The sequence below is a fragment of the Tamandua tetradactyla genome, chromosome 1 (genome assembly GCF_023851605.1).
Source record: "Tamandua tetradactyla isolate mTamTet1 chromosome 1, mTamTet1.pri, whole genome shotgun sequence".
Taxonomy (NCBI): domain Eukaryota; kingdom Metazoa; phylum Chordata; class Mammalia; order Pilosa; family Myrmecophagidae; genus Tamandua; species Tamandua tetradactyla.
Window position 1 is genome coordinate 184,171,788 of NC_135327.1, and position 25,218 is coordinate 184,197,005.

A 25,218-nucleotide genomic window follows, 5' to 3' on the forward strand; every position below is an offset into this window, starting at 1 on the left:
AAATTTGGTGGGGGGAGCAGAATACAAATAGTTCAAGGAAAAAAGAACCATGTAAAACATTCATAAATTGTGGAAGAGCTTTTATATTTTTTAAATGAACAATTTAGTTTTCTTGGTTACTCAAGCAAACACCATGCAATGGTTGGCTTGAATAACAGGAATTTATTAATTCATGGTTTTGATGCTAAGAAAAAATCTAAATCAAGTGTCATCAAGGTGATTCTTTCTTCCTTAAGACTAGCATTCTGGAGCTGGCTGCAGGTGATTGCTGGTCCTGGGTGATACCGTCACATGGCAATATATATGGCAGCCTCTCCTGGACACTCCCTTCTCTTCCAGATTCCATTGATCTTCAGTTTTTTGCTCCCTGTGGCTTTCTATCATCTATCTGAATTTCATTCCACTTATAAAAGGAGTCTAGTATAGTAGGATTTAGACCTATTCTGATTAAGTTGGGCCACACTTTAACTGAATTAACCATATCAAAAGGCCCTACTTGCAATGGATTCACACCCACAAATATGAATTAAATTTAAGAACATGTTTTTCTGGGATACACAGCTCCAAAACACAACAGTTCACCCTCCAGACTCCCAAAAGATCATGTTCTTTCTACATGCAAAATATTCATTCCATCACAATATTCCAAAAGCCTTAAATTATGCCAGAAACAATGTTAAGTACAAAGCTTCAAAATCTGTTATAGGTGTGGTCTGTCCTGGGGCACAATTCCCCTCTCGCGGTGGAACCTAGAAAACAAGTTATCTGTTTCCATTATATAATGGAGGCAAGCACAGGAGAAACTGGAAGGAAAACAGGACTGACAGGTCCCAAACAATTCTGAAACCCAGCAGGGCATACATTATTAGAATTCAAGGTCTGAGAGTCATCTATGCAACAACGTTTTTTCTGGGCCTGATGGAGCAGAAGCCCTACCCCTTCCAAGTGCTGGTGCAGAGGCCACGCTCTGCCCAAATACTGGGGTAAAGGCTCCACCCTTTGCAAGCACTGAGATGTGGTCAGGTTCTACACAAATGCTGGGGCATAGGCCTTAACCCTTCCAAGCACTGGGATGGCAGCACTCTCCCTGAGCAATGGGGCAGCTCCCTCCAAGCATTGGGACAGATGACCGACCTGCCCCCTTCAAGTGCAGGGGTAGACTGGCCCTTTCCACACTCATAGGTAGGCATGCTTTCTTGGCCTGAGGAGGTATCTTCAGTCCATAGACCTCAGCTTCCAGGATTCTGCCCTTGAAGTCATTCTCCTTTCAATTTGTCCATCTTTGACCCTTTCAGTATAGGCTGGCAGTGGTTCTGCTCATATAAATTTCACAAAAACTATGCCAATTTTATATGTAGTTCACAGGGTTCCAAACCATCAGACAAAAGGATTTACACAGATGCTTCCTGCACAACTGCATTTCCAATCCTAACTTCCACTGAAATGGCTGACTAGTTCTATATTCAATTAAACCCTCATACAGAGCCCTATTCTCCAGGAACTCACTTAAGTTCAAGGAAGTCCCTGATAAAGCCACATCTGGCACTAGACTCAGAATATAATATGTGGATAGGTGCAGAATTTTCCACACCATCAATTTCTGGTTTCTTTGTGCTTAGGAGTTCATTTCTCAGCTTATTCCTTTTCTCTTGCATGTCTCTATAAGCTGCAAGGCAAAACCAAGCTACACCTTCTTAAGCTTGAAAACCTCCTTAGCTAAATATCCAAGTTTGTTATTTTCAAGTTGTTCCATCCTAGATAAGAACTCAATTTCAACAATTCTCTGCCACTTTAAAACAAGGATTGCCTTTCCTCCAGTTTCTAATAACACACTCATAATTCCCTACTAAGCCCTCATTGGATGTACCGTTAGCATCCATATTTCTACCAACAGACTCTTCAAAGCTTTGTGGGCTTTTTCTATCAAGCAACTCATAATCCTTCCAGCCTCTACCCATTGTCCAATTTCAAAGATGTTTCCCCATTTTTGGTATTTGCAATAGCAGCACTCCATTCTCCTGGTACCAAAATCTGTTTTAGTTTCCTTAGCTGCTCAAGCAATTACCACACAATGGAGTGGCTTAAATAATGGGAATATATTAGCTCACGATTTTGAGGCTAGGAAAGAGTCCAAATCAAGGTGCTGTCAAAGCAATTATTTTTTCCCAAAGACCGGCATTCTGGGCTGCGGGTGATTGTTGGTCACATGGCAGCCTCTCCTGGCCTCTCCCAGGTTCTGTTGATCTTCAGCTTTGTGCTCCCTGTGGCTTTCTCTCATCTGTTCGAATTTCATGCCACATATTAAGGACTCCAGTAATAAGATTTGGATGCATCCTGATTGAGTTGGGCCACACCTTAAATGAAGTAACCACATCAAAAGGCCCTATTTAAAATGGCTTCACACCCACAAGAATGGATTAAGTTTAAGAACATGCTTTTTTGGGGGGTACATAACTCCAAACTACAATAGTAGGTATCAAATCAGTATGGTTTTTAGATTTTATTGGATACATTTAAAAGAGGGGTATAATAACTTTAATTTATAACATTAATAGTTAGTATACATTGGAAATTGTGTTCTTTGCTATTGTTTCAACATAAAATTTGAAAATGTTTAGATGTCAAGTAAAAAATGTACGAGGGACATTGTTTCTCAAAATTCTTTCAGGAGGAATGCGAGGGAAAACAAATCAAAGACATCTATTTTATTCTTCTTTATTTCCAAAGAATTCAGTTAGTTTGTAGGGAACAAAGCAATAAACTTCCAATAAACATCTCCTGTGGATGCTGACTGAGGAAGGAACTGAAATAAGGGAAGAGACAAAGTCTTTCCTGGATGTAATTCATAGATAGAATACTTAAGTTTGAAACACTAGGACTGTCTTTTTTATTTTAAATCAACTGGCACTACTGGCATCTTTACCTCTTCATTGAATCTTATGTGTCAACGGAATATGTCTGTTCATCTCATCTTCAACATCATCCCTACACTGTCCCAAAAGACCTGTAAACTACATTGAGAGCTGAGCCTATGTTTTATTCATCTCTGTCTTCCTCTATGTTCCATAGTGCTTTGCATATAGAAGTTATTTGAAAAAAATTTTACTAAAATAAGACAATGTGCCTGTTGACTGGTACTTATCATTTCCTGTCTCCTGAGATTTTGTTCTTAGAATCCAGCCACCACACTGTGAGGAAGCTTAAACAGCCTGTGGAGATGTCCTTATGGAAATGCCCCTATGGAGAAGAAATGAGGCCCCTGGCTCAGTGACCCAGTCCCACTAAGTTTCCAGCTGGCAGCTAGTGTCAATTGGCCAGGTATGTGAATGAGTAATTTTAAAAGTGAATCTTTATAGCACCCAGTCAAGCTACTCTAGGCATACTATGTGAAACAGAGATAAACCTTTCCCACAAGAGCAGCCCAAATTGCAGATTCATAATTTGTTTTAAGCTACTTCTTGAGAGGTCTTAAGTTACTAAGTTTTGGGTGGCCTGTTATGTAGCTATAATAACTGGAATACACTTGAAATAAAATATATATGTTATGTTATTTTATTCTAAGAAGACACAGCACTTATACTCCAACAAAAGAAAGCCATAGAGTATAGAGTCACTACATCTAGCTTAAGGGAGCACAGTATCTTTCCCAACCTCACAGAGAAGCTGCAGGGAACAGGGAGAACATCGGGTGATTAGAGAGCAAAGGGGAATAATGATGAAGGGAAAAAGAAAATGACAAGCAAATTTTTTCAGACTTTCAGCATTAGGGTGGTTAAAAGTAAACATGTGTACTATTTTGAAAAGTAAGATAGAGATGGTCATCTCCCAAGGAGCTAAGAGATCTGTTTTAGGAAAGAATCAGAATTTCAGTACGAGAAGGAATTCTTTAGTTCAGTCTCTTAATTTTATAATTGAAAAAAAAAAATGGATACCTTGAGAGGTAAAGGGACCTTCTCAGGACCCAGAGGTCATGAGTCCAAAGTCTGCTATTACATCATATTACTTTAACAGAGTCCTGCCTTGAATTCACAGGCAAAACCTGCCACCTCAGACTATGGAGATAAGACAGGGGAGTGGTTCATATATTGTATACTAAAGAAGCAGTTGCCTCATCTCCCATGAAAAAGAAAAATATTTCTGGATTCTAAAATAGAAGTCCAATCTCAGAGTCATGGAGATCAAAGTATAAGAGAAAGAGAAAGATAAATCAATCAAAGGGATGGATGAAGCAATACTCGTGGTTATTTCATTGAAGATTATTGATTCAAAAGAGGGAGTTCCATGGAGAATGCCATTTGAAGGAAGAAGACTAGAAGGTAATGAAGTAAAATGGGGGTTAATAGGGAGAATATATCACTCCTTTACCTCCCTCTTGTTTGTCAAATACTTAACTTGGTTTCAGATTGTCAAATTCCAGAAGGCTCTAACTATGCTACCATAAAGAATTAACTAGTAAAGGCCTTACCCTTCAGTTGGTGAGTCGCTTACATCTCTCATGGAGAGTAAGCCCTTGTCACATCATTTATTATACTCCCATGGAGGACAAAGCACCTAAAATGCCAAGAAGTGGGTGAGTGCAGAACCCTGGGATGCTTTTATCCATTTCTGGAGACAATAATACTAAATTCAATACTATACTTATTTTATTAAAATAAGCTTACAGACAAATGGATTTCATCCAGAATTTAGATTCCTAAATCTTTATTAATTTGTAGTTTTTATGGTAAATCAACTAAAAATAAATGAAAATCCCTACTAATTCCTCCAGAAAAATAATATGCACAGAAAAAATGAACATGACATAGGTTGTTATGCTGTACAGCTGAGTTTAATAAGATTGTTAAAGGCAGAGCACAAGAAATGTGCAAATTAGAAACAATAGCTACTCAGACTGCCATCATCAAATCAAGCATCTCAGTGATCTAGATCAGTCACAAGCACAGGAATTGCAATGTTTCAATTGTATTCTTTAGCTAGCATTTTGGCACACTCTGAATCTAAGTTTCATGAAGGCTTAAAAAACATTGGATCATCAGAACCCAGGTCATATGTTCTTTTAATACCCAAAGCCAAGACTCAACACTCTAAAGATATGAAGTAGTTATAAAGGCCAAACAGCAACTAAAAAATTAGTTTCCTGCTGAATTGGGCAGAAATACAATCATATATTGTAAAACCTCAAAATTCAGAATCAAAACCAATGTTGGATAAAAGCCATGTTGCCGTTCAATAAGAATATATACAAAGTACATGACAAATCAGATTACTAGTTCTCTAATATCACACAATAGTTGAAGTTCTTAGTGAGAAAACCATTAAAAACTATCACCAAAAAGGCTGAGAATTCAGCTACTGACCAAAACAAAACAAATAAACAAACACAACATTTAAATGAAGTAACACATTTATACATAAAACTATCATATTTCATTAGTTTGGTAGGTTATGATGAAATATGAAAAGTTTACATTAAAAAAAATTCTTTGGAAATGATGACTCTCAGTGCTGGTATGTTATTAGAATCACCTGGGAAACGCATTCAAAATATAGATACTTGGGCCCTACCCTACTGAAACAGAATCTGCTGAAGCATCTCCATTTTAAAAACAAATTCCCCAGATGATTCTGATGCATACCCTGGCGTGCATCACAGGTTCCTGTGTTCAGTACTGCTTTCTAGTGTATTAACAATGGAATTATTGCCTCCCTCTCCCCTCTCTGTATGTATACGTTTAGTGTAAGGTAATTTCAGTAAAGACATTAACTTTTCTTAGCCTGTTTTAAAAGCCTAAGAAAATTCATTGTAATTGGGATAGAAAAGGCAAAAAGTTGCATGAGGTTATGTTGGTATAGAGATTAGGAATTTAGGAAAAAGAAAACATTACTCTCCCATTAGAATTCTCATTATAAAAGAATCAAAGCATAATGTGACATACCTTCTATTTACCTGGCTTAAAATATTTTTAAAACAACCATATAGCAAAACCTTAATAATTTTAAATCACTTTGATATAAAGAAGTTCATTGCACAGTACCTGCTGTGACAAAACAATCTGATAAAATAAAAGGTATAAAGCCCTGATATTATAGTAGCAGAGGTGATTCTTCTGATTGTTCAAAGGTCAAGAAACCTAAGACATTTCCATTGTATTTCTAGTTTTTATTGAGAAAATCAGGACTTTCACTCCATTTTTAACACTTAAGACTGATATGTCACCAAAAGGCCTTACATGTGGTTATTATTTCCTAAAGTAAACAGAAGGTTTCTAAAACTTCAAAGAGATCTTATTCTTTAGGTTTACCCAGGACTCAGCACTTCTTTTCTACAACTAAGTGGACCCGTTACACAAATATTAAAATAAACCTCAAGAGATGGTAAATAATTACCTGGTCCCTGTTGTTGATATTTGAATAAGGTAACTGTCCAGTCATCAATTCATACAAAACAATTCCAAATGCATATACATCTGACTGAAAGCTGTATGGGTTTTTATCTTGCATTCTGATTACTTCTGGTGCCTGTTAGAAAAGAAAAAGAAAAATATTCTAGTTTTTTTTCACTTCAACTGAAAAAAGACTGAAAAACTATCATAATTCCCAGAGCAATGCTTTTTATCATTAATAATCCATCTAAAATATAATGAATTATTTTATGGTCACAGAAAAAATAAAACTTAGGATGAAAGGGAAAAAAACAAACAAAAACAAAACCCTGCCCTGCAAACTCTAAAAGAGGCAGTACTGGCTGAAATTCCATATGCATTACAAAGATTTTATAATTTCATTTATCAGCCACCCTTCGCAAAAGACTTCTTCATTGATATTTGAATTCTTTCCTTAACTTATCCCATATCAAGACTCAGTTCCCATTTCCCGTTCCTGATTCAGCAAAAAAATACTAGATGTGGGTTATAAGAAGCTTGGGAGCAGCACGATAACTATAGTAATTGCCTTAGAATTTTAATTTCCCTATGATGAGGAGTATAAATGATTCTCCTCATCATAGGAACCTAAGACAATAATGGCAGAATATCATGACTGATAAATTCAAATCCCTTTCCTGCCTCCAATGTGGTTAAAGCTGTCATGGATGCTTTTTAAATAAATACAACAGATTGCAGGCAGATTAAGTGGAAGATGGTATAAACAATACAGCCCAAATAATATTTGCTACATTTTTACACATTTTAGCTGCTGTATTTTACAATTAGATTTCTTACTGGCTGTTTATATGAAATATAATAAATGACTGGTTAAATATTAGCTTAAAAGATTTCCTATTTCACCTTGCATCTTCTGTAGTGCCTTATTTGAAAGAAACTGCAGAAATTGCAGGATATTAATGAAAACTTTGTAAAAACATCAATTTGATACCTGAACCACAACTAACTCTAAAAATGGCTTAAAGACTTAGAACAAGATTCCTGGTTATTACTCTGGGCAAGCCATAAGGAGAAGCACTCAACCTTAGCTGCAAATCAGAATCACCCATAGAGCCTTTAAAGTTCTCAATGCCCAGAATACATACCAAATCAATAACCTAAGCTAAGAATCTCTAGGTGTGAGACCCAAGCATTACTATTCTTTAAAGATTTCCAGATGATACTAATGGACAACCAAGGTTAAGAACCACTGATCAAAGATCTGTTGAAGGTCCTAAGGAGAGTGAAAATGTGGAGATTAGAGGAGAAAGTTATATATATATATATATATATATATATATATATATATTTGTCATTCATTTTGTTGATAGTTGCTTTTAGTAATACTTCCTTCAATATAATCCCATGAGGAACAGTACCAAATAAACCACATGCAACTGTGATGTAATGAACGAGTTAGAATACTGAAAGGCTGGTTATGATGCAGACATAATTTTCAAAGCCTGAACACAATTTTTGTGAAGGATAGAGTAATAACTCAGTTGAAGAACCTGTGTTTTTAAAATTTAGTTTTACCTCACTGTTGCTGACAGATGGCTTCAGAAAAGTTGCATGTCACCTATTTACAAGAAATGTATGACTGATCCTCAATTAACTTAGCAATTTAATTTATAAAAACCTTGCACAAAGGATTCTTTCTTCTAAAATATAAATAAAATGAAATTGAGAAGACCATTGCAAATAATTCTGTGGACCACATAACCTTAATTTTGACCAAACTCTTCTCTCCTAATCTATGAATGTTACATATTTGTTTCTGAAGGTAATATCACATTCTTTTATGTTAAAACTCAGATTGGTAAAGGATAGACCTATCTACCCAGGTATCAACAAAAAAGAAATTATAAGAAAATGTAAAGAAACATATACTAATCTAACTGTATAAACAAAGTTTTTCAAAAAGGACAAACCTGGAGACTTGACTGAACGTAACTTTCTCACCTTAGTTAAAACAAACACATCTTTAAAACGTGGCAGTTGTTTCTTCATAATTTTGGGTTTTGCAATATCACCACTTAAAATCTGTTTTCCCCTTCTTCTTAGGATATACTGCCATCTTTGTTACAAGGTGTGTGCCTTAATGGTGCTCAGATCCAGATTACAACGATTAATTAACCTTTCCTTATTTATAATTATTTATTAAAACAGTTAAACATATGTTAAAGAACTAAAAACACTCTAGGTAGCTCTAGTTATGAATCTTAGAACTAAAGGGGCATTTGGAAATCCACTAGTCCAATTCAATATTTCATAGACAGGGAATCTTAGAGGAGATGAAGAAACTTGCAAGTTACTGGCTAAAGAAGGTACCAGAATACAGATTTCCTAACTAAGTCCAATGTTCCCCTTCTACCTTGCCACTAGTCCTAGTTCTATTTGTTGTAATAAGTAATCACAGCTTTATTTATCTTATCCTCAGGCTATTCCTGACTAACTCTAAATCCTATCTCATAATTACAAGAAGAGATTGCAACACATGCTCAAGGAATTTAGGCACATGTGGCTTCAAAAGCCTTTGTAACTTTTCTGTTACCATCAGGGTGTTCCAAAAGTATTAGTACCGATTAAATTAAAATTGCACTAAGACTTTTGGGACGCCATGTCTTTAGCTTAGAGCAACGATTCTCAAACTTTTTGTTCTCAGAACTCCTTTCTACTTTTATACATTACTGAGGACCCCAAAGAGCTTTTATTTATTTGGGTTCTATCTGTGAATAGTTATTATATTAAAACCTAATTGAGTTCATTTCCTGGTGCCTGTCCATGCAAAAAGAAAAAAAAAATCCTAATTGAGAAATTGTTAAAATATTTATTAATGCATTTAAATAATAAAATAAATAAGTAATAAGCCATTACGCAGATATCCATTTTAAAAAATTAAAAACGACATATTCAGAAACAAAACAAAACAAAAGATTTGTGAGAATTATACTGCAATTCTCTTTAATGTCTGGCTTAGTAAGAGCCTGCTCAATTCTCATATTTACTCTTGCTTGTTCTTTTCATTGAAGAATATGAAAAAAATCTGACCTCACACAGGGAAGAACTTGTAGACCCTCTGAAAGGGTCTAAGGGACTACCAGGAATCCTCAAATTACACTTCGAGGACCACTGACTATGACTGCCCTTTTCACAGCCTGCTAAACTAACTCCACCAAAGTTCTAGTTTCCTTCTTTCAGAACTTCTCTTTCTGCTTTTCCATGAAGCAGGAATAGGAATAAGTAAAGAAAAAGGAAAAATTGTGCAATAAGCATTTAAGACTGACAGTGTTAAAAATCTACTGCTCTTTTTTTTTTAATCCCATCTTTCCTCTTCCAACTGTCCCAGCATTATAAGATTGTTTCTGTTTTGAATGAAGCAACTTTCCAATTTAGGCTTAAGACTGTGAAACAGCCTCTCTCTCAAAAGGAATAATTCTCCTAGCAAAATGTTAATAGAGATTACAGATCACACCTGCCTTAAATTGAATACCTGTTTTGTTTGTTTTTTTAAACAGGGTACCAGAGAACATTTTGAACACAAAATATTTTAAACAGACAATTTTGAATAAAATCTAAAACATTTATAAAGTATATATTTTTTGCTTGAAATATGTTTAAATTGATCTCATAAAGAAAAAAGTTAAAACATATTTACATAAAAATAAGATCAACATTGATTTTTGTAAATATTTGAAACTATGTAAATACTACTGTTGAAACCTTGAATGACTTTCTAGTAACTCAACAGCATCTCAGGGTCCAAAACTTTAATTAAGGGAGAAATAATCTCAATTCTTACCATCCACAAAATGGATCCAGACAACTGTTCAAATTGATGGGACCCACTCCATCGAGATTTCACTGTAGCTAGACCAAAATCACCTATTTTTACTGTGAGGTCTTCATGAAGAAATATATCTGAAGTGTTGTTAATAAAGGAAAACAAAAGATCTTATTTTCCCATCAGAGCAAGCATTATGAAAAATTTACATAAGCGATCTAATTTCTATAATTCTGTAATATAGTATTCTTTTACAAAGTATAGTACTCCATATTTCCTCTTAAATAAATGTTTTTTTAAAAATAATTAGTTTTATTTTGTCTATATGACCTGCTTTTAAGATTTTTAGGGCCTATAATGTGCTAGGATGAGGTGAGATGCTATCCTAAAACCCTGAAACTTTTCTTTAGATTTTAGTAACGTAGCCCAAATATCTTTTTGGCTGTCCTGGGAAAGCTGTAAAGACCTTTCAATGGAACAAAGATGTTGGGAGATAGAATCTTAGTCTGGGCTTAATGAAAAAAAGAAGAAAAATTCTGTTTTTCTCACCTCATATGTTATTTTAGAGCCTAAACTAAACTTCTTATTAACTATTACTGAGCAAGGCCAGTAGGCTGAAAGTCAAAAACTAGTAGATAGCTACTAAACTATCAGTTTTATAGTCTGACAGAATATAAACAAGCAATAAAAAAAGTCCTACTATGATAAAAAATTTTGACAGTTTTTCTCATACTGGTCATTCAGAAACCAAAAGCAAGTTCTAGCATCCTGTTCTACCATATTGTCATGCAAACCCACTTATTCTCTTTACATTGAACTTAACATGAAAACTGTTTTTACATAATGTGAAGACAAAATGCAGAAGAAAAAATCAGGATGTTTTCAAACTTCGCAGACAAATTTCAGGAAGGATACTATTACTCTTGAGGTCTCTGTGGATGATTGACTTGGCGTGTAAGTAACTGAAAAACAAAAAATCATTTTAACCTGAGTAGGGGAAGGATTCTGACCTCAAAAAATTGATAAAACATATTTAGGGGTATAAAGACTTATTTATGTAGAATCATGAAACAATTGAAAACTGTAGAAAAGCAGTTACACTGTGGTAACCACTTTACATAAGAACTATTAAAATAGTGTGTAAATGAATTTAGGGTTACAGAACATATTACTATTACTATATAGCCCAAAATCTTATTTTCTATTAAATAACTTTGCATTATCTTAAATTTACCAATACAAACCTTTTATTCCAGTCAAGCCTATTTATCCATGTCCTTTAAATATATCTTGATATTTAGTCCCACTTCTGTGTTCAGTGCTCCTCTCCCCCCTTCATCCCTGCAATTAGTTTTCACTCTATTCTCCCCTATTCATATACATCCTTTAAGACTGAATAAAAAGTCTCACTCCTGAATGAAGCTTTTTATATTAGCCTAACCCAATGGAAAATGAGCTTTCACTCTTCAATTCATGTAGTAACTACTGTAATAAGTTTGATTCATTTTTTCACATTCCTATGTTTACTTTCTATTTAGAACGTAAATTCTAGAATATGTAAGATTTTTTTTTAATTTTTTATTTTTACTGTACAATACAACATATATACAAAGCAAAGAAAGAAAAAAAGCAATAGTTTTCAAATCACTTTTCAACAAGTAGTTACAGGATAGATCCCAGAGTTTGTTATCAGCTATGATACCATCATCTCAGATTTTTCCTTCTAGCTGCTCCAGAATATAAGAGGCTAAGGAATAAGTATTTATCACCACAATAAACGTTTTTTTTTCTTTTTTGTGAAAAGTAACATATATACAAAAAAGCAATAAATTTCAAAGCACAGCACAACAATTAAGTTGTTGAAATTTCAGAGTTTGGTATGGGTTACAATTCCACAATTTCAGGTTTTTACTTCTAGCTGCTCTAAGATACTAGAGACTAAAAGAAGTATCAATTTAATGATTCAGCAATCATTTTCATTTGTTAAACCCTACCTTCTCTGTATAACTTCACCATCACCTTTGATCTTGCTATCCCACTCTTCAGGGGTATTTGGGCTATGGCCATTCTAACTTTTTCATGTTTGAAGGGACTGTCAATATATGAAGAAGGGAGATGGAACTAGCTGATGCTCTGGAGAGGCTGGGCCCTCTAGGTTTCAGGAGTTATCTGGTAGAATATGTAAGTTTGACTGATAAATTAAAACCACTTTTTGGAGGTATTAACATATATCCTTAAAATACGTTCTTAAACCTAGTGGGGTGGAGACTTCTGCACAGGGGGTCTATTTTAAAGTCTTTAAGTTTTAAATCATCTGTTATCTCCAAAAAACTGCTTTGGTTCAGTTCACTTAGGAAAAGGTCTAGTTTATTTGTTTTTCTCCAATGCCAGTACACATGCCTGGCATGTGGTAAGCACTCAAAATTTGCCTGTTGAACTTACAATGAGATTTATATATTTTTGTTAAGTTTATCTTTCTTCATTTAATACTGAAGAGAACAGATGAGACTTTAGTTATTTGACACTGACCATTAGAAAATAAGCTTTGCCTTAAAATGAGAATTTAAAATCTAGATGGTCCAATCAAAATTATGTGATGAACACTGCTAAAAATGGAAGATTTGAAAATAACCTGAGCGCATCATTCACAAACTTTCTCATCTTCCTTTAAACTTTTTCACTCTCCCAGAAATTAAGATTTTGAAACTATTTTTTCAGTTCAATTTATTGTTTATCCGAAGAAACCCCTTTTCCTTCAATTACTCCCTCACATCAATGTTTATTTATTTCATAGTATTTAGCATAATCTAAAATTATCTTGTCATGATTTTAGGTCCAGTGCTCTACAACTTCGTACTGTGTCTTCCATTTAAAGAAAAGATGATGTCAGTCAGAGGTCTCACTTGCTAAAAAAGATCAGCAGTGATACAGAGAGGTAAAAACCAAAGCTTTTTAAAGATGAGGGATTTCTATTTTCTTTGATGAAAAAGTTTTGGTAATAGATGGTAGCTACATTAACACTGTAAATGTAATTATTATTTAATTAATGCCACTAAATTGTACACTTAAAAATGGTTAAAATGGCAAATTTTATGTTATATATGTTACCACGATTAAAAAAAAAAGATGGGGGGAGTTTTTCTCTATCTGAAAGAAACGGGGTGTTGGACCTAGGTCCCTCAGTCAGAGAGAACTGGGGCTGAGTACACAGCAAAGGTGTAGGCCTTTGAAAAGAGGTTCTATTTTGAGAATAAAAACACAAAATGGGCAGTACATATGAAAATGTGAAGGTATGATGAAGTTAAAAGAACATCAGTAAAGTCATTCTCAATGGATGGTGTCAATCTTTTCCACAAGTTTGATGCAAAAAATATATAGCAAGCATAGAGAATTAACATCAAGGGATTGAGAGAACCTTCTCGACCAAAGGGGGAAGAGTGAAATGAGACTTAAGTGTCAATGGCTGAGAGATTCCAAACAGAGTTGAGAGGTTATCCTGGAGGGAACTGCCTGAAGGTGTGGAGCTGTGTTCCAGTAGCCATGTTTCTTGATGATGATTGAACAATGATATAGCTTTCACAATGAGACTCTGTGAATGTGAAAACCTTGTGTCTGATGCTCCTTTTAGCTACTTATCAACAGAAGAGTAGAACATATGGAATAAAAATAAATAATAGGGGGAACAAATGTTAAAATAAATTTAGTTTGAAATGCTAGTGGTAAATTAAAGCGAGGGGTAAGGGGTATGGTATGTATAATCTTTTTTTTCTCTGTTATCGTTTTATTTCTTTTTCTGTTGTCTTTTTATTTCTTTTTCTAAATCGATGCAAATGTTCTAAGAAATGATGAATATGCAACTATGTGATGATTTTAAGAATTACTGATTGTATATGTAGAATGGAAGGATATCTTAATGTTATGTTTGTTAATTTTTTTTAATTAATAAAAAAGTTAAAAAAATATATAGCAAGAATAAGGCAGATAGAATATAATTTAAGGGTTGAGGAGAGAAAAGATTATATTCTGAGCAGGAATGTAATAGATTAATTAACAAGATAAAACTATGATTGCTGAGCTAGCAATATAACCATAGTACAAGTTTGATAGGATAAATCCATCATAGGCCAAAGCTGCATAACTGCAATTTGAAATAACAACTTATACTTGGGTAATCCTAGTATACAAACTGCTTTCCTAGTTTTTTATCTCATTTAATTTTCCTTCTGTAACATTTCTTCAACAAAATCAGCAAAATCCAAGTTTGTATAATGGAAGGTAGGAAGGAAAAGGGACTAAATTCCTCCAGCTGGAAAAACGGATAAGTATCAGAGACCCTTATAATATAACATAATGTTATATATAACATAAAAACATAATATAATATTTCAGAGTAGGTAGCAACTTCAAATTAATTCTCTACAGGCTGGGACTAAAATATGATCCCCTAAGCACCAACCAGTTATAGTGGAAGACGTCAAAAAGACAAAAACTGGTTGGGGTAGGAAGGGAACAAGAATAAAACAGCTTTATTTTGCTACAGATGATACAGACGTCCGTCTGTCTACAATTTAGGACTTATTAGAGCGGACCTCCCTTTTACTTTTTTAAGATGTTAAGGAGAGCCCTACAGGTTCCAAAGTAGTAGTAAACAATAAACAGGTTATCAACCAAATGAACATTACATCTCTGGATAGCTTTCTCTTAGGAGTCTTCTTTTTTGAAGAAAAAAGAGTCCACTTACAAAATAATTTAATCTTGAAGCTGGGAAATCATCGAGTAAAATTTGTTCTCTATAACACTTCTTTCAAATTCATATCCAAGATTCTGTTTTTCCAACAGTCTTTTTAGAGTCGAATTTGCATTTCAGTCCTCTTTCACTGAATACTCCACAATTTCATGTATCAGGATGTTCCAAACTAAATATAACATGTGCATTTTATTTGACCAATGCAATCTAGAGAGTTCTCATTTTCATCTCTCTTGCAATAGGAATAAAAATTTTATTAAATTAGGTATTTTTGTGATTTCTGTGGTAGCCAAGCCAGTCTACTACTCCTGCTAAGATTATATTACAAGCCTTAGAGTATTGTTCTTTTCATAATGCTATGATTAAACATGTTCTCTATCCTACATTTAAAACTTTTTTTGGACATAGGTAGGATTTTGTATTTCTCCTTATTAAATTCTATTTGTAGACATGGCCTATAATTTCAGTTTATTAAAATTTTAGTTTTCATTAAAAAAAGTTTTAAAGAATTAGCATGCCAATGACGTAACTTCATCAAAGTTACTTGTAAATATGCTATTTTACACTGAAGAGGAATGGTGAGGGCAAACAAACTGCACCTCTTCTCAGATATTCTGGCCACCTGTACAAAATTTAGCAGCCGACTGGCCTCATAAGGTAATTGTGGTTATTTTATTCTACCCACTACAATTTCAAATTATAGTCTTCCTTTTCCTCTTATGGAGTGCTCCACACCCAGTTCCTCATTCCTAATATGGAAATGAGCAAGTTTGAAGGAAATGCCATTCTGCTACTCTTGTGTAGTCAGTAAATTATTTATCACTTTAAAAATAACTGAAATCCCCAATAGGTGGAGTTCATACAATTTTTTGGTTATGTGCCATAGTGACCTAAATTCTTATTTTCTCAATTGCATTAAAAAAATTAATTTTATTTAAAAATTTACAAAATTTACAAAAACTGTACCTCCCAAGCAACAACTTTCTCTTTTTCCCCTCCCTCATCTCTTGGTAACTTCTAATTTACTTTCTGCCTTTCTTAATTTGCTATTTCTAGATATTTCATATAAGTGAAATCATACAGTATTTGTCCTTATGTGCCTTGATTATTTCACCCAGCATAATGTTTCCAAGTTTCAACCTTAATACAGACTTAGAACTTCATTCCTTCTTACGGCTGAATATGTTCACAGTTTCTTTATCCAGTCATCTGTAGGTGAACTCTTGGGTTGTTTCCACCTTTTGGCTATGTGAATAATACTGCTATGAACACAGGTGCGAAAGCAGTATCTGTTTGGGTCCCTCTTTTAAATTTCTTAGGGTATATCCCTAGAAGTGGAATTGCCAGGTCATATGGTAATTCTGTATTTAACTTTTTGAGGAACTGCTTTCCAGAGTGCTTGCACCATTTTACATTCCCACCAACAATGCACAAGGGTTCTAATTTCTCTGCACCCTCTCCAACACTTGTTTTTTTTCCGTTTTTTAAATAATAGCAATACTTGGTATGAGGTGGTATTGCATTGTGGTTAATGATGTTGAGCATCTTTTTCACCTGATTATTGGCCATTTGTATACCCTCTTTAGAAAAATGTCTAAGTCCTTTATCTGTTTTTTAACTGGGTTGTTTGTCTTTTTGTTGTTGAGTTGTAGTTCTTTACATATTCTGGATATTAAGCCCTGTTGCAGTTTTCTTCGGCTGCTCAAGCAGAGACCATGGAAGGGGCTGATTTAATCAGAAGTTATTTAATCAAAACTCATGGTTTTGAAGTTAGGATGCATTTGCTTTTTTAAAAAATCAAATTTATTGAGGTATAATTTGCATGCCACACGACATGCACACTCTTTTTTTTTTTTTTTGCATGGGTAGGCACAGGGAATTGAACCTGGGTGTACGGCATGGCAGGCAAGAACTCTGCCTGCTGAGCCACTGTGGCCCGCCCATGCACTCATTTTTAGCGTACAGTTTAATGAGTTTTGATAAATATTTAAATCTTGTCATGACAAGCTACAATAAGATATAGAACATCCATCACCTCCAAAAGTTCCTTCAGACATTTTTGCAATTAATAACATCCCCAACCACCAGACTCAGGCAACCATTGATAATGCTTTGTCACTACAGATTAATTTCGCCTTTCCTAGAATTCCAGATAAACAGAATCAGATAGTAGGTACTCATTTATGTGTGGCTTCTTTTGCTCCACATAATGATTCTAAGATTAACATGGTGGTTCATGTAGTATTACAGTGTAAGGATACAGCACAATTTATCCATTCACGTGTTGGGACATTTGGGTTGTTTCTCATTTATGGCAATTATGAATAAGCTACTATAAATATTTGTGTACAAGTCTGTATAGATTCATATTTTCATTTATTTTGGATAAAGAGGATCAGAATTGCTCATAGGATAAGTATATGATTAACTTTAAAAGAAACTATTTTCCAAAGTGGCTGTATTATTTAAACTCCTGTATGAGCATTCCAGTTCCTCCACATTCTTGCCAATACTTTGTATTGTTGCTTTTTAAAAAAAGTTTCAGCCATTCTAATGGGTGTATAGTGGTACCTCATTGCAGTTTTAATGTGCTTTTCCATAATATCTAATGGTTTTTTTTTTTTTTTTTGCATGCAGAGGCACTGGGAATTGAATGAAGGTCTCCAACACGGCAGGTGAAAATTCTGCCACTGAGCCACCGTAGCACTGCCCTAATATCTAATGATTTTAAACATCTTTTTATGTGCTTATATGCCATCTATTTATCTTCTTTAATAAACTGTTCAAATCTTTTGCCCATTTTTTACTGGGTAGTTTGCTTTATTACAGAGATTTAAGAGTTTTTCATATGCTTCAATACAAGTCTTTGATCAGATAGTATGCTTTACAAACATTTTCTCCAAACCTGTGGTTTATCTTTTTATTTTCTTAATAGTATCTTTTAAATTTATTATTATTTTTTTCCTTTTATAGTCTGCTTTATGTGTCCAAAGAAATCTTTGCCTACCTTTAGGTTACAAATATCTTCTACTATGTTTCTTCTAGATGTTTTCCTTTTCCCATGAAAACTTGGCACCTTGGTCAAAAATAAAAATCAACTGACCATAGATAAATGGAGTGATTTCTGGGCTTTCTATTCTGCTTCTTTGATTTATATGTCTATCCTTATGCCAATACCACACTGTCTCGATTACTGTGGCTTCAGAGTAAGTTTTGAAATCTCACAATATAAGTTCTTTAACTTCTCTTCTTTTTCAAAATTGTTTTGGTTATTCTAGGTTCTCTGCATGTCCATATAAATTTTAGAATTAGCTTGTCAATTTCTACAAAAATGATAGCTGGGATTCTGTTTGGGATTGCACTGAATTTATAAATCAATTTGGGAAGAACAGATACCTTAATAATTTTGAGTCTTCCAATCCATGAAAATGATATTTCTACTAGGACCTACAACAGAGAGGGCACTAATGTCCCTTTTGAAAATATTGTATAGATTTATATTTGGCAAAAATAGCCAAAAAGAAAAAAGTATGCTATTCTCTTCTTTTTAAGTATGTCTCAAACATTTACAAACCAAAATTCATAAAATCAGAAGGATGATATTTGTTTGTTTACAAAGGTAACAAGGTACCTCAATGGTAACTAAGTGGGGAAAGAGGATATTCTTATCAACAGACTCTTGCTGGAACAAGTGGATATCCATGTGAAAAAATAAACCTCAATGCTTACCTTGTGCCAGACACAAAAATTAATTTGAAATGAACTGAAGACCTAAGCAAAAGCTACAAATATAAAACACCTATTAAAAAACAAAACAGAATTACCACCTTTTATAACATTTTAAAGCTTTCAGTATATATTTACATGAATTCCTTCATTTGGTTTTATAACTTTTATGATGCAGACAGAAAGGGAAAAATTTCAATTATGCAGATGGGAAAACCAGAGCCCAGAGGAATTAAAAGTGGCATGATCACAGAGACACAGTAGAAAGGAAATGGGTTTGAGCCCACAGATCTGCATCTGAATTCTAACTATGTCTATTAGCCATGTGACCCTGGATACATTCATACCCTCATTAAGCTTTAGATTCCTACCTGTAAAATGGAGATAATGTTTACCTTTATGGATTCTTTCTTTCATTTATTTAATACATGTTTATTGAAAGACCCTCCCTGTGCTAGGCGACAATCATTATTAGACACTAGAAATAAAGAAGAGTGAACAAAACAGGCAGAAAACCCTCAAGGATCTTAAATTCTAGTGCAAAGAACTGAAAATGAAAAAGAAATGAGAAAAAAATATAGTAAGTCACACAGTAATGAGTATAAGAGAAAATAAGCACGGGTGGAGGACAGGAAATTCTGGATGGCAGGAAGCTATAATATTAGGCTAGAGAGGGCTTCTTTGCAAAGGAGATATTTGGATGAAAGACTCAAAGGTGGTAAGAAAGAGCCATGCAGATGACTATGGGATAAAAACATACCAGGCAGGGGGACTAGCAAGGGCAAAGTCCTAAAGTCAGCCTATGCCTTCCATGTCCTAAGACTAAGTAGAATGTAAAACGTGGCCTGGAATACAGTGAGCTAGAAGGAGAATAGTAGATGAGTTCATAGAGGTAACAGAAAATGCAGGAGATGGGGGAGGGAAGTGGTGGGGAGCACACTAAGAAAGGCATTGTAAGAGTTTTGGTTTTCATTCTGAGTGAAATGTGCAGACAGTGGAGAAGCAGAGGAATGACATAATCGGACTTAAGTTTTAACAGGATCCCTCTGGCTGTTGTTTGAGAATAAACTGAAGGTGGACAAGGATGGAAACAGGGAGATGGGCAATAATCCAGGCAAAAGGTAATGATGGTCTGAATCAGGGTAGCTGCAGAATAGATAATGAAAAGGTATAATTTTCTGGATATATTTTAAAGACAGAGCCAACAGGAACTGATGTTAGATTGGTTGTGGGGTGGGAACAGAAGAGAGGAGTCAAGGGTAGTACAAAAACATTAGACATATACAGTTAAAAGAACAGAGCTGCCAGTTACTGAGATGATGAAAAATGTAGGAAGATTAGGCTTGAAGAAAATGTCAGTTGTAGACACATTAAATCAAAATGGCCATTAGACAATCAAGTAGAAATAACAGTGGGATATGAGAGCCTGGAGCTCAGAGCAAATAAATTGGCTGGAGACTGGCTTAGAAATGGTAGTTAATGCCAGGAGACTGGATGAGCTCACCAAGGTAGTGCAGAGATCCAACACTCAGAGAGGTTAAGGAATAGAGGAGTAAGCAGCTGAGAAGGAGCAGAAAGTGGGCAGAAGGAAAACCAGGAGAACATGCTTTAAAGTAGTGCTTCTCAAGCTTTAATGTGCAAAGAAACACTGGAGGATCTTGTTAAAATGCAGACTGCGATTCAGGAGATCTGGGGTCAGGCCTAAAATCCCACATTTCTAAAAAGCTACCTGATGGTGTGGATGTGCTCAGATCATATTTTAAGCAGCAAGGGTTTAGAAAACGTGTTTCATGAAGAAGGGTGTGATGAGCTACATCATATGTTTCTGAGAAGTCAAACAAATGGAGAACTGAAAATTTAACCACTGGATGTAGCAACATGGAAAGAGAGATTTCAATAGAGTGGCAGAAGCAAAAACCTTCCAAGTAGTGTTCCAGAGAAAAGGAAAGGATGAGAGTAAATAGAGAGAATGAATACCAACAACCCTTTTAAGAAGTTTTACTATAAAGAAAAGCAGAAGAATGAGGTGAAAGCTGGAGAGTGAAGTGGGGGTAAGGGAGGGTCCCCCACAACTTTTTACTATGACAATTTTAAGCACATACAGAAAAGCTGAAAGAACAGTACAATGAACAACCATATATCCTTCACCTAGAGTCAAGAATTGTTCATTCTGAAAAAAAAAAGTGGAAAAATTGATGATGACTAAGACAGTGGAGAATTACTCAAAATATGCCTGTGATTAGGGAAAAGGGGATAGGATGTAGTGCATTAGTGGAGGGACTGACTTTTACTCTTAGGGAAGGCAGAAAACTGGCATAGATGCAGGTAGATGGTAGATATTATGGTGCAAATTTTAAATTTTCATAATGAAATGATGAGAAAAGTTATCAGTTGACTGTTCTTAAAGAATAGGTGTTGGAAGTTTGAGGACAAAGGAGGTATGACATGGTGTCTAGGAGAAAAGAAGAATGAATAAATTAGGGAAACAAAAAATTGATTGCTGTATGACATTAACAGCCCATGTGAGGTTGTTGAAAGGGCTGAATGAATTGGTGAAACAACCTAGTGTAATGGTGAAGGGAACAAATTCTGGAACTAGAATGCCTGGGCAAGTTACTTGACCTTTCCATGCCTCGGTTTCTTCATCAGTAAGGTGGGGGATAATACTGGTATCAATCTCACAGGATTGTTGAGGATTAAATAAGGTAGTATATTTAAAGTACACTGAACAATATCTAGCGCATAATAAATGCCATAAAATTGTTAAATAAATGAATATTTTGTATAAAAAAAGCCAGAGAATATACCTGATATAAAATATTGGAGAGGGCGAGGGTGAGGGAGAAGTAGAGGGAGATTACTAAACTGTAACACAGCTGGGTCATAACATAATATTTATGATCCACTAAAGCTGTTTAAAATAAGAGTAAGTGGAAAAAAGAAGGCAAACCCAGTAAGACTGCATGCTAAAGACAAAAACCAATTACCAATAAAAAAATCACTATTTAGTATTAAAATATACAATTTTGAAAGGGCACACAATACACATCGAGATATTATTGGTAGTTATCTCTGGATATGGATTACCACTGCTTATTTCCTGAATTTTCCACAGCGCTATATATTTTTCTTGTAAAAAGCTGTATTTCAAACTTAAAAATTGCAACAAGAGATAACATACACCCACTCATCTTCTCAACATAATCTGTGGAAGTTTTTGCTCATTTGCCTTCTGTCTTCTTTTAACATTACTTGTAAAAAAGTCACAAAAATTAAAATATAACTGTCGTTCTCTTTTGTTAAAAGAAAAACAATTAGAATGTTACAGGTAAAGATAAAGTACTTCTCTTTGACAGCTGGCTGGTGTGTGTTCCTTAGTAGAGGTGTGTGACTTCTAATACTTATTTTAATACTTTTACATATATAGAGATGAACCACTTAAAAATACAAATATAAAAATGTTTTTAAAATTTTAGGCAGTCCAATGATGCAGCTTGTATTCTTCACTTGACATTATATTTTAAAGCTTTATATGTTGATACATACATAATTCATTTTAATTGCTGTATACTATTCTACTTTGCAAACATTTTATTTATCAAGTCCTCTTTTTGGATGGAAATTTAATTTATGTTTTCAATTTTTCACTATTATATAGTTTCCTGTAATAAACATTCTTGTACACATCTCTTAAGCTACAAGCTAGTGTTTCTTGAGGTTAGACCAAGCATTTTCAATTTTGATACTTCCAAAATGTTCCCAGGGTAGCTGGATGCATAAGGAGTGTCCCAATAGGCAATTCCGCTAATCCTCATCAAAACTTGATCTTGTCAGAATTTAGACATCTTGCCAGTCCCAATGGGTAAAAAATGGTGCCTATGTTTCAATTTGCATTTCTTTTATTATCATTCTTCCATTATATATATATATCAGAAAATAAGGTTCACTAAAACTAATCTTTGACTAATTAGAATTACTTTTTCAATTACCAGTACATTTCACCATCTTTTTTCACCTCAGTTCATCCTTGAATCTTTCTTTTAACTGTTTATTATTTTTTAAAAAAGTAAATTCTGAGAATTTATCCCCAAATTGTTTTTAATTATCTGATTTTCAGAATAACACTTTTGTGACTATAACAAGACACAGCTTTCTATTTGTGCCTCCTTAATTTAATATTTAGTAAATTTTTTAACAACATAATAAAAAATTACATCATTAATATTATAGAAGAAATTTAAAAGTTCTGAAAAGAAATGGCATGATGGGTGATCATTTCTGAAATTTCTTTAGTAACAGTATTCTTAAAATACTTAGGCCTTTAGGCTGACTCAACAATTGGCAGATCAAAAGATGATAAACAAATTATAGTAATCTTGACTTTCCAAGTATTTTTCAGAATAGCTCTGCTTTTTTTAAGGTAAACACCCAAACAAGAAATGACTTTTTACTGAGATACAAAAAACAAACTAGATGGGGAAAAAATTCCACCTATTCACTGTCTGCTTATATTTCCTAATTGAACAAAGGTAACACATTTGAAAGTCTTAATTATTCAATTTTTCTAACTATTAAAGATTATTTTTTATTATGAATAACTGTAATACCAGAATTTTGTACAATGAGTAAGTATACTCTTATTATTCTTTATAGCCTGGCACTTTAGAATAAATTTTGGTCTAAAGTAGTCAAAAAAAGATCACTTTCAACAGCATCTGGAAAACAATCAAGAGACAGACTTCTGAAATGAGGGCTTAAGAAAAGCTACATTATCAAGAAGCTTTTAAAATAGTTTCTAGACTTATTGGTCAGCTATATCCAGCTGCTTCCATCCATTATAAGACAGGTAGTGGTAGAACTAGAATATGAAAGGTTGAGAAGAGGTACAGAAAGATGCTAGCTGAGAATAGCCAGAGAGAAGAATCAGGGGTATTCAGGGGAGTAAGGGTAGGGTCAGAGAAATGAATGAAAGAAAGGGCGCTGGATGGTACTAAGCAGTTGTTAAAAATCTAAGCAGGCTTCTAACTCAGAAGAGCTGCTGGAAATAATTCCAAAACAAAGTCTTCAGGATGAAACTATACATAGTATTCAGGATGAACAAGCATTAGAAATAGAGAGAAAAAGTAAGGTAAGTAAAGAATTCTACCTGTGTCATTTGACCCATAGGGAAAGCCAAGGTGAAATTGAAACATAAAGGGGGGACCAGACATTAGGCTGAAAAATGGCAGATACAGAAGCCAAAGGAAAACCAGATAATGACCCTTAGGACCATCCTATTTGTCCTAATATCTACCAGCCTATACTAAAAACAGATTTTGACTGACTTCTAACAACAAAAACACAGTTTAATCAAATTTATTGAAAATATTATGCTTTCATCATTAATACTAGAAAAGAAAACAGGATAGCCACTTCATCAAGAACCACTCATAAAATCTGGCTATATGTTCCAATTAATTATATGTATTTATGCAACTTGACTTGTAAAAAACTGTCCAGGTGTCTTTTCTGAGCTATGCTGCTACAGATGAACCAATATTAAACCATATAGCATGATTTTTTTTCATATAGCAGTTTGTATAATAACAGTTTTCACACTTTTTTGTTGAGTCTTAAAAGAATTCTGAGAAACTATGTAACTTGAATATTTTAAATTAGTTTGAGATTAAATTTAAATAACTGCAGATGATCTAATTTCCAGTATGCTGTAAATATCAATATTTTAATATCTTTGTTGTTATTTGGATTTTTTTTAAGCTTCTGTTCTGTTTCATGGACAGAAAATCTTTTCTTTCTCTGAGGAAACTGACAGTTTTTTTTAATGGGGGTGGGTCTCTTTTCTTCCTGTATTGTGTCTGTTTACTTCTAATTACCATTTCCCCCTTGTTTGTTTGTTTTGGTTTGGTTTCTCTCATTCACAGCAGAAACTTTCCCTGAAATGTCTAGTGACGCAGAGATAATTTTATTAAGACTAAGCATGGGATCAAAGATCATCTGGAAGCTTTGACCATGTAGATGGGACTGTTTTTGAAATTTACTATACAGTGATAAAGGTAGAATCCTTGCAGTTACTATCATTGGGGTTTTCCTTTTGGGCTGGTAAGACTCTTCAGAAGTAATACCAATGCTATTCGCAGATGACATAATCCTATATATGAAAATCTTGAGAAATCTAGAAACAAGTTATTAGAACTAATAAAAGAATTTAGCAAAGTGGCAGAGGACAAGATCAAACACAAGAATCAGCAGTGTTTCTATACACCAGGAATGAACAATCCAAAAAGAAAACATACAAGAGCAACTAAAAGAATACAATATCCAGGAGCAAATTTGACCAAGGATGTGAAGAAGTTGTATGCAGAAAGCTAGAAATCATTACTGAAAGAAATTAAAGATCTAAATAAATGGAAACATATTCTGTGTTCATGGGTTGGAAGAATTTGTATCATTGAGATGACAATCTTACTCAAGGCAATTTACAGATTTAATGTGATCTCAATAAAAATTCCAGTAGTATTCTTTGCAGAAATGGAATAATT

At 34.2% G+C, this 25,218-nt stretch overlaps 1 protein-coding gene across 4 annotated transcripts in view; it reads right to left on the reverse strand.

Annotated features, from left to right (window-relative positions):
* BRAF (B-Raf proto-oncogene, serine/threonine kinase) overlaps positions 1–25,218 on the reverse strand; it is a 232,221-nt gene that overhangs the window by 18,943 nt on the left and 188,060 nt on the right. For all 4 annotated transcript variants that reach the window (XM_077147814.1, XM_077147805.1, XM_077147796.1 and 1 more), the window contains 3 exons: positions 11,122–11,168; positions 10,225–10,343; positions 6,388–6,519 (listed from right to left, as the gene is read on the reverse strand). In XM_077147814.1, coding sequence (XP_077003929.1) covers positions 6,388–6,519; positions 10,225–10,343; positions 11,122–11,168 — 298 coding nt within the window. The remainder of the gene's footprint in view (positions 1–6,387; positions 6,520–10,224; positions 10,344–11,121; positions 11,169–25,218) is intronic.